We start from the raw sequence: 12,275 nt of genomic DNA on the forward strand, positions 1-12,275 counted from the left end.
AATGTTCAACATGACCTCTGCTAACCCACACGGGCATTGACTATACCCTTGCTTGTTCACTCTCATCAGCTTCAACAGCGCTCGAAGACCAACTGGCAGCCTTGGGGGAACGCTGGGCTAATGTTTGCCTCTGGGTAGAAAAACATGGTGTAAAGCTTCAGCAACTGAAGGATACTCTCCAGCTGCTCAACGCCGAAGTTCCCACGCTGAAACAGTGGATGGACATGAGGGAAACACAACTGGACGACATGGAGAAGACTGACCTGTCGGGGCTCAGTGTCCAGGCCGTCTTGGATATGGTCAAGTGCTTGCAGGTACATTGCAGCGAAACGTGCGGGAATTTTAAATTCGTGGGATTTTATTGTCGAGGGGCAGGGGACTGTATTTCTATATGTACGTGAATATATAGTCCAATTGCCGGGAGTAGACATCTTTAATAGTTTGAAACGCACCGGCTTTCAACAAACATAACAAGATCCAGTTAACGTTTTGGGTCCCATTCGAGTCTCATCATCATCATCGCTCCTCTTCTACATAAATACCCGGTGACGACCGGGACGGCGTCATTCTGATGATGGGACTGGAATGGGACCCGAAACGTTAACTGGATCTTGTTATGTTTGTTGAAAGCCGGTGCGTTTCAAACTATTAAAGATGTTCTATATGTACTTAGTTTTTGGGGAATTCCTGCAACCTGCTAATGCGAAAATTCTAGTACGGATTTACGTTGTTGTGAACATTAGGAATAGGGCCTGGCTTTTTAGGGTCATACCCGATTACGCCCGACGTTTACCACCCCGATTCAAGTCGCGCAAAAACGGGGTTTAACCCGATATTTCCCCGAAAACTGCTGGACCAGGGGGACCCGTAGCCATCAGAACTAACACACAACTTTGGAAACTGTGCTGTAAATGCATAAATATGCACATAGAAAGTGTCAATACAGAGACCCTGACGCCTCTTACATGCATATACTCTATATCTACTGGTGTGTTGTGTGTGTTATCCCAAGTAAACCGAACACTTAGCCCTGATTCTATCCGATTCAACAAGAATTGGGTGCGTGAATCAGGTGCGGTTCAACCCGATTACACCCGACTTATTGAAGAAAAATATAGCCCAATATTTACCTCCAGATTTTGCCGAAAAAATAAAACCCGAAAAAAAAAGCTCCCAATTATGACTTTATGAACCCCAGGTACTCGAACATGGTCTCGAGTCCCAAAGCAAACGGCTGGACAGGCTGTCCGACGAAATCCACGTGACGATCCGGATCTTGGACAAGGGCTGCCCGGCCAGCATAGAACTGTCGAGGCAACACGAACAGCTGACGCAACGATGGGAAGCCCTCTTGCAGAAGATGGAGGGTGTTAGCAAGAAGGTGATGACCTGCTTGGCAGCTTTTTTTTTTTTTTGCACACTAATGAGGTTTTGAAATTCGTGGCAGCTGGCAAAATGCAGTGGCGAACAGAAAGCAAAAACAGAGACCGAAAAGCATCACTTCAAGAAAGAGACCGCCAGTACGACATCCCGAACGTCACAGGGAAGAGAGGTAGGGGCCATGCTTTGCACGTGTCGTCAGGAAATTTTTGTGGGTGTTAAAGAAAACAAAGTCTATGAGGCATGTACAATGTACTGGCTGCAACTGCATTGTGTTTTTTTGCACCTAAACTGTGCAAACCGCCCTTGAAGTCCAACTAAAATGAACCGTAAAATTAGAACTTTTGCAACTCTTACTATAACCTCTTATCAGAATGCTACAAAAACTTACATTCAGCCCGCACTGGATTATGGAGCCAAGAAGCGCCGACTTGACAGTTGGAAAGTGAAGGAGTGGCAGCGAGGGCTCGAGAACATCACAGTGTGGCTCGAACAGATGGAGAACTCATTGGGTATCGACCCTGAATCGCCCCCAACCATAGAGCAGTTGAGGAGGCTATGGGAAGGCATGACAAGTGAAGAACTTGGCATCCTTCTGGAGGTACGGTATCAACCTTTCCGTTCGTAGTGCGTGCTATACTAACAAGAGAGGATGTATTGCGCCACAGCTTTTTTCAAAAATACACACCCCTAAATGAAAGTGAAGTTCATTTCTAGAGTAGTAGTAGTAGTTCTTCTTCTTCGTCGTGCTCTTCTTGGTGGGGGTGGTCTTCTTGTCTTTTACTTCGTCTCCTTCTTCTTCTCATTCTTCTTCTCCTTCTTCCTCTGCTTCTTCTTCTTTTTCTTCTTCTTATTATTATTATTGTCTTGCTCGTATTGAACAGTGGCCCTTCCTGCTACCTGGGGGTGCAGACAATCGCTCAGCAATTAAAACGCCGAAGCCGGATAATTGCTTGCCTCACTATAAAGTGCCCTGACCCCACTAGCCCCCCCCCTACAGTTGAGGCCAATTTAGAAGCAGAACTGATTGAAAGGAGCATGCTACGACATGACCGTGCATGCTCTGGCTGTGCAATGCAACTCTGCAATCGTGCGGTGGTGTCTTCTAGGACGCAGAAAAGCAACTGTCATCAAACAACGAGCAAGTGGGGGAACTCATTCAGCAAGGAAGAGAAGTCGTGGAAGGCCTTGATGCCGGTAGGGTGCCATTCCTGATGTTCGCGAAATAACGTTGTATAATGTTCGCGAAATAACGTTGTATAATGTTTGCAAAATAACGTTGTATAATAGCGATTGCTTCCCTCAGTTGGGGAACAGACGAAAGAAGTGCAGACCGTGCTTCGTGAAGTGGAGGTACGCTGGCACGACATCTGCAACGCCGTTGAGGCACAGAGGGCGCACCTAGATGGCCTTTCTCAGGTCCGGGCAATAGAAGGGGAAGTACAGGCCTTAGAACGCCTGTTGGATTCTCATACTCGCTGGCTTTCTTCCACGGAGCCAGCGGCAGCTAATGCTCTTCAGCGGCGCCACTCGGATGACGTGCGGAGGATTCTTGAACAGTGCAAGGTAAGGATGCATATAGTGGTGTCTTCATAGATCTTGCCTGGATGCTATTGGTGCCAAGTTTTATCAGCACCAGTGTTGCCCTGGTTACTTTACCAGGTGTTGCCATGTTACATCAGCTATGTTACCAGTGCCAAGTGGTAAAAGTACCAGTGGTACATTGGTAATGTTATAAACTTATGGTATCAGGTTACATTAGCTGCTGTAGCAGTGCAAAATTATTGAAATGCCAGTGGTATTTTGGCTACATCACCGATGTTATAAGAACCAACTAATGCCTAATGGTTTTGTTATCACACGATTTAACCAGGTTGCACTACCTATTTTACCGGTACCAAGTTGTACCTTTGTTGCTTATAATCAACTTACCTTGCCTGTGTTATCCCTGAAATGTTGTTCCAACTCCAGTGATACCTTGGTGAATATTATGCTACCAGTACCAAGTGGCACATTGGTTATCTTGTCAACTGAGTTACCACGGTATAGTAAACAACGCTGTCAGTGCCAAGTGGTATCTTGGTCACATGGCTTAGTTTTGTTATGGGGTTATGCAACCTAGCTTACGTTACCATGTGACCAGTGCCATGTGGAATAAGTACAAGTGGTGCCTTACTTGAGTGGTGTCAGTACCAGTTATCAATCTTTGCCAAAACATGAGTACGTTCAACATGAAATAACTGATGTTCTGAGGCTGGAACAACATAGAAGGGACAATCACATACAAGGCCTCATGTTGCCTAAGAAATTAACAATGAAAGATGAAAGTCATTGAAAAGGTTAGGTCCTACAGCTGGCTAACCTTTTCAGTGACTTTCATCTTTGATGAGTATGTTCCCCTATCTTATTGTAACCTCACAACAGATGCGACTCAAGGCCCTAGGAAGCCAGGACGAGAAGCTCCTTGAGCTCCAGGAGAAAGGACATGCTTTAGAAAAGAAAGTCCCATCACTCAGCTGTCAACCACTGTTCAATCGGCTCGAAGTGCTTGTTGACCACTGGAAGGACACTACAACTCTCATGGGTGAGTGAGTGTTCTGGGAAATTTGCATCACGCAAAACTAGAGCTGGGCGAATATTCGAAATTTTCGAATACAAATCGAATATCTATTCGAATGCTACTCGCAACCTATTTTCGGTATTCGAAATTTTCGAATATTTTTTTCGAATATAATACCGAAACGAGGTGTCGCTATCGCCATTTCTGCAAGTCGGCTTCACATCATTACACTCCAGTGTTAGGTGAAGCCCACTTTACATTGCTTGCAGTATATTCTGTCACTAAAGTGTACAACTTCTGTTACTTTGTGGTCAGTACACTCTAAAAATGCTATTTAGCAATGTTTTCACGATCTAAGACGTTTTCAACTTTATTTTTCCATTTCCGACGCATGTTTGAATATACGAATTCTCCTGTAACAGTGAAGTAAGTCGGAATGCAAGGGAAAGTCATCTCCTATTCACATATTAAGTGCACAGGCGATTGCACAGCAGTGAATGTACTCCCAACTTTCAGAGTTATGTTCAGTAACAGATAGAAATATGTGTAGTTTGTAAAAAAAAAAAAAAAAAAGTACAGGAAATTCGCTATGTAAACATATAAATGAGGAAGGGCACACAAAGCAGGCTGCATGGATCATGTTGACTAACTCTCAGTGCAGTTCATCCCACTAATGCAGTCTGCCATACACAACACAGAGGGACCATTCTCTCATAATATATTATGCTGGGTTTGAAAAGGCTCACAAGTTTGGAGCGGAACATCATCGAACGAGCACAACACCGCAAAAAATATTTAACCACGAGGTATTCGAAAGTATTCGAATTGGGCCTTTTCTGATTATTCAAATTCAATTAGCCTTATGAAGAAATTATTCGGATTTGATTCGAAATGTAATTTTGCTGTTCGAACAGCTCTACCCAGAACGCTTGTTGCGACACCAACAAGAAGTGGATTGACTTTGCATTTTTTTTTATACGCAGAGGAACTAGAGAGGAAGCTGTCAAGCTCGACAGAGAAGGAACCGCCCCCGAAATTAATGGCGGCGGTTGAAGCTCTGGAAACGTGGATAAAGAATGTGCTGGAAGCATTGGAGTCGGAGAAAGTTGAGGTTCAGGAAATGGGTGCCATGGAAGACCAGCTCCAGAAGTATAAGGTGCCTGCATATTGCAGTTTCTCTTTATGATGCTAGTGGATATCTTTGATTGATTAAAAGTGTGCATATCCAATTAAATTAAGTAAACTCATTCATAAAGCCAGTGATGACAAAGGAAAGCAAATAACAAAATGACAATTAAAGCAGGGCAGTTTTATACTAGAGAAATTATTACTGCAAGCTGGCTTCACTCAAGCGCAAGGCCCTGATGTGAAGCATGTTTTTGCAATTTCTATCGTATGTGTGGGCCAGTGCTATGCTGGCAATGTACTGTCTTTTAATACCGTTATTAAATGGTTGGGTACTTTAAATCGTGCTACGTAATTTATCGTCGCTTTATGATACTTTAAAAAGTTTAACTCCATCCTGAGTTATAATTTACTAAGACTGCAAAATTAACAACTTATGCAGCGTCTGTTTACGCTTCATATATGTTTTAATATTATACATTACATGACTTTATGTATACGTCGCATATTTTAACGTCATTTAAATGTCTCCGATACCATTAGGAAATGCAATCAACCGTTGACGAAGAAGAGTCAAACCTGCAGTACGTAATGTCCACGGGGGAAGACCTGTTAGACAAGGAGCCCGAAGCCCCATGGGCCGACGACTTGGAGCAGAAACTGCAGGGTCTGACAACTTACTGGGACAAGGCATCTGCCTTGCTGAGAGAGAGGCTGTTGTTTCTCGAAAATAACCTGGCAGAGCTGAAGAATTTCAAGGTAAGTGCACTAAGTGCTCTACTGCGCGGACATGTACTGAACAGTTAATAATAATAATAATAATAATTTATTTCGCCAATGACACTTTGTGAGGCAATCGAGACAAAAAGCTGCAAAAACTGCAGCTTGACGATGTCTGACCCCCCTTTGTACACTCGACAGATACAACAAAGTAGTTTGTTTTATCTCTGATGTGACAAATAGCAAACCAGACAATGCAAAGCGAACAGCAATGACAAATAGCAAACCAGACTAATTACGGAGTGAGACAAATGAACACAATGCATTAAGATGCATAAAACAAAAAAAAAAAGCTATGAGAACACATGAAATAATATGACTATCCTAGTGAACATACATGGCCTTTATAGAGCGAATTGAAAGACAGCTGATGTTAATGTTGTTTTGGATATGGGAATTATTATGTCGTTAATATGTAATTAATATGTAGTTCCCGCGAATAAACAGGAAGAAATGGACGGTGTCGCTTCGTGGATCAACGACGTTGACAGTTTCCTCCAGGATGAGGAAGTTGCCATTGGGGACTTGGAAAAGCTGGAAGCCCAGTTGGAGCAGACTAGCGTAAGCATCAGGTTGTTGAGCTGAAGAATGTTGTGTGCAATAGCTATTGCATGGCAGTTATTGTAAGCGTGCAATAGAAACTATTCGCCGCTTGCAGGCACTCCAAGAGGACATCGTGACTCTCCAGCCCAATGTGGACAGCTTAAACCAGAGTGGCCAGAAACTAAGTGGCAGCGCTGGAAGCGTTTTTGATGACACGCTAGGAAAACAACTGGCAATGCTTAATGACAAGTGGGAGCAAGTGAGTTGACTCTTAAGACCCGTTCCGACATACAGCGCTTTGCTCCAGAGCACTGGAAAACAGCGCTGTTTTTCCCTCCTCTCCCGGCTGCGACTCGATGGAAAACAGCGCTTGGCGAAGTTGAGCTTCGGTGAACTTTCCCATCGCTGTCTCTCAGCGATAGGCTCCCTGAACCAATGAGAACGCGGCGCCACGTTCACGTGACGGTACGATCACGTACGATCACGTGAGATCACCAAGTACAGCGCTGGGACAAGCGCTGCAAGTGCGAACCCCACAATGGAAATACAGCGCTGTTTTGCAGTGCTGTGGTGCAGCGCTGTGGAGCAAAGCGCTGTATGTCGGGACGGGCCTTTAGAATCCAGCTTAACAGCGCAGCAGTGTGGAGCATCACAAAGACTGAATTATAGTGGGAAAATATGACTACAGTTGGTGACATAATAATGGGATTACAAACATAATGCCTAAAAGGCTGTCAGTTAAATGACATTCCAAAATTTCTATACCCAATGTGCAAACCTGCAAGGATACGCAACTACCATTGTCAATACTGCACAGAGCACAGCACTACTAGTGAGTACTAGTAGAAATAGTACTGCCTTGTACTACTACATTAGCACCTTTTGCCTTGACGTAAAAAATTATTGGAATCCTTTGAAGTTTTGGGTCACTCAGCACCTCCTGAGGAAAAGCTCGCGCCTTAATTAATAAGAATTAGGGCCTGACTTTTTAGGGTTAAACCCGTATCTGCCCGATATTTACCCCCCGAACGAAATCTGTAAAATTCGGGTTTAACCCGAATCTACCCGAAAACATCTGGGTCGCGTGGCACACTCGTAAGCGTGCATTAAAATAAAGTTTGATAACATTGCTAAACATTAGTTCCATGTTAAGACAAATTTTTATTATACAAAAAAAAATCACCCGAATACACCCGAATTCCTGACGACAGAATATGCCGTAACGGGATTTAACCCGAATACACCCGAATTTTCATATGAAAAATATCACCCGATATTTACCTCCCGAATTTGGCCAAAAATAAAACCCGAAAAAGTCAGGCCCTAATAATAATCAGGTTAACCACATCCACTTTTTCTTTTCTCGTTGTTTTCTTTTTCCCAATCAATCAAGCAATCGATTCCCCATCCGACAGATCATCAAGATGACACGGGCCAAGCGCGCCTTGCTGAAGAAGGCCCTGGAAAGTAGCAAGTCGGCACTAGACGGATTGGGGGAGATGAAAGCCTGGCTGCTCAAGCTCAGAGACGAGGTGCCCAGAAGTACGACCATCAACACAGCGTCAGAACTGCAGTCCAGGACAAGAAAGCTGCAGTCCTGCAAAGACAAACTCGATGCAAAGCAAGGAGAGTACAACAGATTGAAGGACACCTGCACCAAGCTCCTGTCTGTCGGGAAGGACTCTGAGAAGGACAGGCATGACCTGGCATCGGTCACGAAGCTCTGGAACGAGGTTTACGACCACGTCACCTCATCTCATCAGTCCTTGAAGCAGGCGGGGACAAGTTATGCGGAGTTTAGAAGTGAGCAGTTTTAAATGAAATTTGGCTACACTCGAAGAAAAAAAAAGGAGTACTTTTACTCCTTTTGGGGAGTAATTGCATTGCCACAAAAAATAGTCCCTTTCGGGAGTAAATGCACGGGAGTAAATGAATGTAACAGAGTGAAAATCGCATTTCACGCGCTGTTGTAAGAGTCCCAGGTACATAATTGGTGCGCATGCATGAAAATACTTTGAAGCAAACCGTCAACCGCGATATATCGAGTTATATAAAATATTGCGCCATACTAGGGCACAATTTGTGAAGAAAGATGCGCTAACTGTTTCTTACTCCGTGTGGCTGGAAAATCGCTACGTTGTCTGAGTTATACAGCCTTATGTCGTTCAGGCACATATTTACATAGACTGTTGCATTCAGGAGACCATTCGCGAAGTTTAGTGACAATTTGCAGTCCTGGGGAGTAAATGTCGGGACTAAATGTTGGGTTAGGGGACTAAAATGGGGAGTAATTGCAGACTAGGGGAGTAGAAGCTGCAATTACTCTTTTTTTTTTCTTAGTGCGTATGAGTAAAGCCCTCCAGCTTTCTGCGGTGGAAAAAAATGGACGTTTCTGCGAAGCGCGATCTGCAAATCCACCCGATTCCGCGGTGCAAGAGAAAACAAGCAAAAAAAAATGTTGCAGCATTCTCCCAAAAAAATCGCTTACCGACTCGTAAGTTTTCAGTACGCGAAGAAAATTAGACTCAACTGCGACGATTTCTCTCTGGGCGGTTCCTGTCGTTGAGTTTTCTTTCGTTGCGGCAAGTTCAGCCATGTAAGTGCCCGCAGTAATTATAGTCACGTCAGGCATTGCAGTCGCTACTGATCGGGTTTTAACCCACGAAAATATTGCAGATCGATTGAATTCCTTACGTAATTCTGTAACATATCGAGCATTCCACAAGAGAGAGAGAGAGAGAGAAAAAAAGAAGAAACACGATTCTGATGGAAACAGCAGGTTCCACGAAACATGGCCAATTCTGCGAAATCTTGCGGATTCATGGAAAGCTGGCGCTCTAGTCACGAGATATAATTTAAGAGGGGACATTGAGTGGGATAAGATATATAAGACCTCAGATAGATTAGATGCAATATTGGATATCATACCTGTTAGATATATCAGGTACAGGGTCAGATATAAGACTCTGGATAGACATGGTAAGATAAAAGATGACAAATTATAAGGTAGCACATAAAGAACAAGATAAAAGGCATCATATATGAGAGAGCAGATAGCTAAAGTGATTGGAAAAGGTATAAAATAAGACATAGATAAGATATAAGATAAGGCAATGTAGAGCATAGAGAAATGTGATTCATATTGTAGAAACAAAGTTCAACAATCTGAATGGTTGTCAGTGTGTGCTGTTTCTGCCTGGCTACAATAGTACTGCTTTTGTAGTTGGTCATGCTCACATTTATCATACACCTGAGCTGACATTTTTAGAAGATAGCGTATCACATCTTTATTCAGTAACGCTACTTAATAGTTATATCCGTAGCCAGAGTAAACTGTACTTCCTGCTGACACCATTTGTTAGGTTCGAAGTGTTTACAATATAAAACACACGCAGGAGCAGCAAGTTTTATTTTGACTAATTGAGGGCTGAGCACCTGAGAGGCCAGTCAAAAAGAAGGCAAACAAAAAAACACACACACACACACAAACAACATGTGTTGGTAATATCCCTTCTTATCAAATCAATCTTATTTGTATATCACCACTTCTGAAACCTTAATTCCTTTTTGATAAATAACCGTAAATAACCCACACTTTTGCTTACCATCCACTTGATCACTTGAGAGATTGCTTCACACCAGTACCACCCCTGTTGTTGACACACACGTGTCTGCTGTTCTCATAATTGCAGACTTTGTTATGATGGAAAACGACTGGCTGGACAGGTTGGAGAAAAAACTGAAACGTTCACCAGAGTCAGCAGCAGACGCCGAAGAAATTTCTGAAAACTTGGATGTGAGAGCTCCTCTTCCACGTCTTTAGTGGGGGGGAATGTTTATTAAAAAATTTAAAATATATATCAAAAATTTTTTTTTTAGTGGGCAAAGTGAATATAGCTTCTGAACACTGCAATGGTTTGATAGGATTTGGAGAATTTCCTTCGACACCACCCGGGCGACCGAATTTCAAGGATCCAAGAGTTGAGCGAAGAGCTAATCGAAAAGGATGTGTTACCTGGTCTTGTGGCACGCGAATCAGAGGCTGTCCTGAAGAGGTGGAAGGAACTGACTCGTAAGGTGAGGTGAAGTCCATGTCATGCATGTTCCTGACTTATCAATGCGTCAGCATTAGGAGTGTCAATATGGAAACAGTGTTGATTGTGTGAACAGTGTGAAGTGTTGATTCTCCAACTTTAGGGTAGCGAGCGTCAGCACGTTCTAGAGAACAGCATTGTGCAAGCCCAGAAGTGCGAACGGCAGATCCTGACCGTGCAGAGCTGGATAGGTCAGATGGATGCTGCCTTGCAGAGCCGCCTGGACAATGATATCAGTGCACAAGATGTGCCGGAAGAGTTAGCTGTGAGTGCTAGAGATTGCTGTTTCTACCTTATCCTCTTGGTTATTTACTTGCATGAGCCATGTTCTTTCTGTGTATGATATCCCTTGGACATCTGAGCAACGTCCCGTATCAGCTCATTTACATCATTAAACCGGGTGCTGTCTTGCATCTCTGAATGTCATTTGTGTGTCTCTCAAATAACAGTTGGGATCAATTGCACAAACATTAGATGTTGGGTTGACCTTGGTCAAGCATTTGTTGGGTGCCAAATGGATTGTGGACAAGCAAAGCATCCTTTATCAAAGAGACGTGTGGTCTTACAACGAATCTTGCAACACTGAGTAGCAAATCGGTGAATTGTACAATCATTGGATGTTGTACGGGCATTCGTCGGACATCAGTCGGTCGTTAGACTGATTGTGGGTTACACAGAACCAGAGTCCTCTGCAATTGAATAGAGCAGAAAGAGTCGTTTTTCATCTCTTATTGTCATCCGTCTTTTCCGTACCAGCAATTCAAGCAAGAATTCGTGGAAAAAGAGGAACAGATGAAGAACTTGAGCGATCAAGTAGAGACTTACCGTTCACAGAACAGGCACGAAGCAGCAGCGAGGTTAGATGAGCAGCTGCAGCTGATGAAAGTGCGTGCATTCTTATTCACTACTGTTTCCTCTTGCGGATGAAACTTCAGTTCTATAGACTTGAAATTAAGTGCCAAGAATGCAACTCGCCATGTATCTCCAAATTTTCACATTTCAGACGAGATTTGAAGAGATATCGTCGAAGCTGAAACGTTTTCAGCGGCCTAACGAGTTTGAGCCGAAAGTTGCACGTCTGAGCAAGATGCTGATGGAAGTTGAGCAAGGCATGAAGCAGCTCGAAGTCAACTCTGAGAGTCCCGAAGCAATCCAGGACCAGTTGATGCAGTGCATGGTACGGAAAGTTTGACCATTATTTGCCCGTGACTTGGGCCAGGTTGGTAATTGTGGTAATTGGTAATTGTGGTAACTGGTAACTGTGCAGCACTTCTACAAGCTCCTTAGCGAAGTGAAGGCGGAGGTGGAGTTGGTAATCCGTCAAGGTCGACAAATCGCGGAGGCTGGTGAACTAGGAAGTCCACGTGAACTGAACCAGAGGCTGGACAACCTCAAGAGCCACTACAACCAACTCGGTTCAAAGGTAGATCCGCGTAAAGACCTGTATACAGTCATCGACCAATTTTTTTTTATTCGACTGGGATCGTGTATAAGTCTGAAAAATTGTGCAGTCTGGGAAAATGATTTTTACTAAAAAAAAGTTACTTTATTCTGTTCAGATGGTATTTGTAATGGGTATTTGCAGTTATAGCTTTGTTGAGCATGTATTACTGCTCAGCAGTATGTTGGCCACATAAGACATATTGAGTGCTTAACAAGTAAGGCCGTTGAACATCCAAGCTTAACAATTAGGGGTATTGAAGATCCATGTTCAACAAGTTTAACATTTAAGTTTAACATGTTAAGTGTGGATAGAGCCTGAAGTTTTAGGGTTTAACTCAATTCTTTCCCAA

The 12,275-nt window shown here is 43.4% G+C and overlaps 1 protein-coding gene across 6 annotated transcripts in view; it reads left to right on the forward strand.

Annotated features, from left to right (window-relative positions):
- The window catches only part of LOC135387862 (dystrophin-like), a 281,706-nt gene that overhangs the window by 48,538 nt on the left and 220,893 nt on the right, over positions 1 to 12,275 (forward strand). For all 6 annotated transcript variants that reach the window (XM_064617042.1, XM_064617043.1, XM_064617045.1 and 3 more), the window contains 18 exons: positions 70 to 314; positions 1,199 to 1,381; positions 1,448 to 1,552; positions 1,778 to 1,981; positions 2,490 to 2,577; positions 2,687 to 2,946; positions 3,805 to 3,964; positions 4,924 to 5,096; positions 5,609 to 5,824; positions 6,293 to 6,406; positions 6,504 to 6,647; positions 7,804 to 8,191; positions 10,081 to 10,184; positions 10,313 to 10,465; positions 10,586 to 10,747; positions 11,239 to 11,367; positions 11,486 to 11,659; positions 11,750 to 11,905. In XM_064617042.1, coding sequence (XP_064473112.1) covers positions 70 to 314; positions 1,199 to 1,381; positions 1,448 to 1,552; positions 1,778 to 1,981; positions 2,490 to 2,577; positions 2,687 to 2,946; positions 3,805 to 3,964; positions 4,924 to 5,096; positions 5,609 to 5,824; positions 6,293 to 6,406; positions 6,504 to 6,647; positions 7,804 to 8,191; positions 10,081 to 10,184; positions 10,313 to 10,465; positions 10,586 to 10,747; positions 11,239 to 11,367; positions 11,486 to 11,659; positions 11,750 to 11,905 — 3,158 coding nt within the window. The remainder of the gene's footprint in view (positions 1 to 69; positions 315 to 1,198; positions 1,382 to 1,447; positions 1,553 to 1,777; positions 1,982 to 2,489; positions 2,578 to 2,686; positions 2,947 to 3,804; positions 3,965 to 4,923; positions 5,097 to 5,608; positions 5,825 to 6,292; positions 6,407 to 6,503; positions 6,648 to 7,803; positions 8,192 to 10,080; positions 10,185 to 10,312; positions 10,466 to 10,585; positions 10,748 to 11,238; positions 11,368 to 11,485; positions 11,660 to 11,749; positions 11,906 to 12,275) is intronic.

This window comes from Ornithodoros turicata, chromosome 3 (assembly GCF_037126465.1).
Source record: "Ornithodoros turicata isolate Travis chromosome 3, ASM3712646v1, whole genome shotgun sequence".
Lineage (NCBI taxonomy): Eukaryota > Metazoa > Arthropoda > Arachnida > Ixodida > Argasidae > Ornithodoros > Ornithodoros turicata.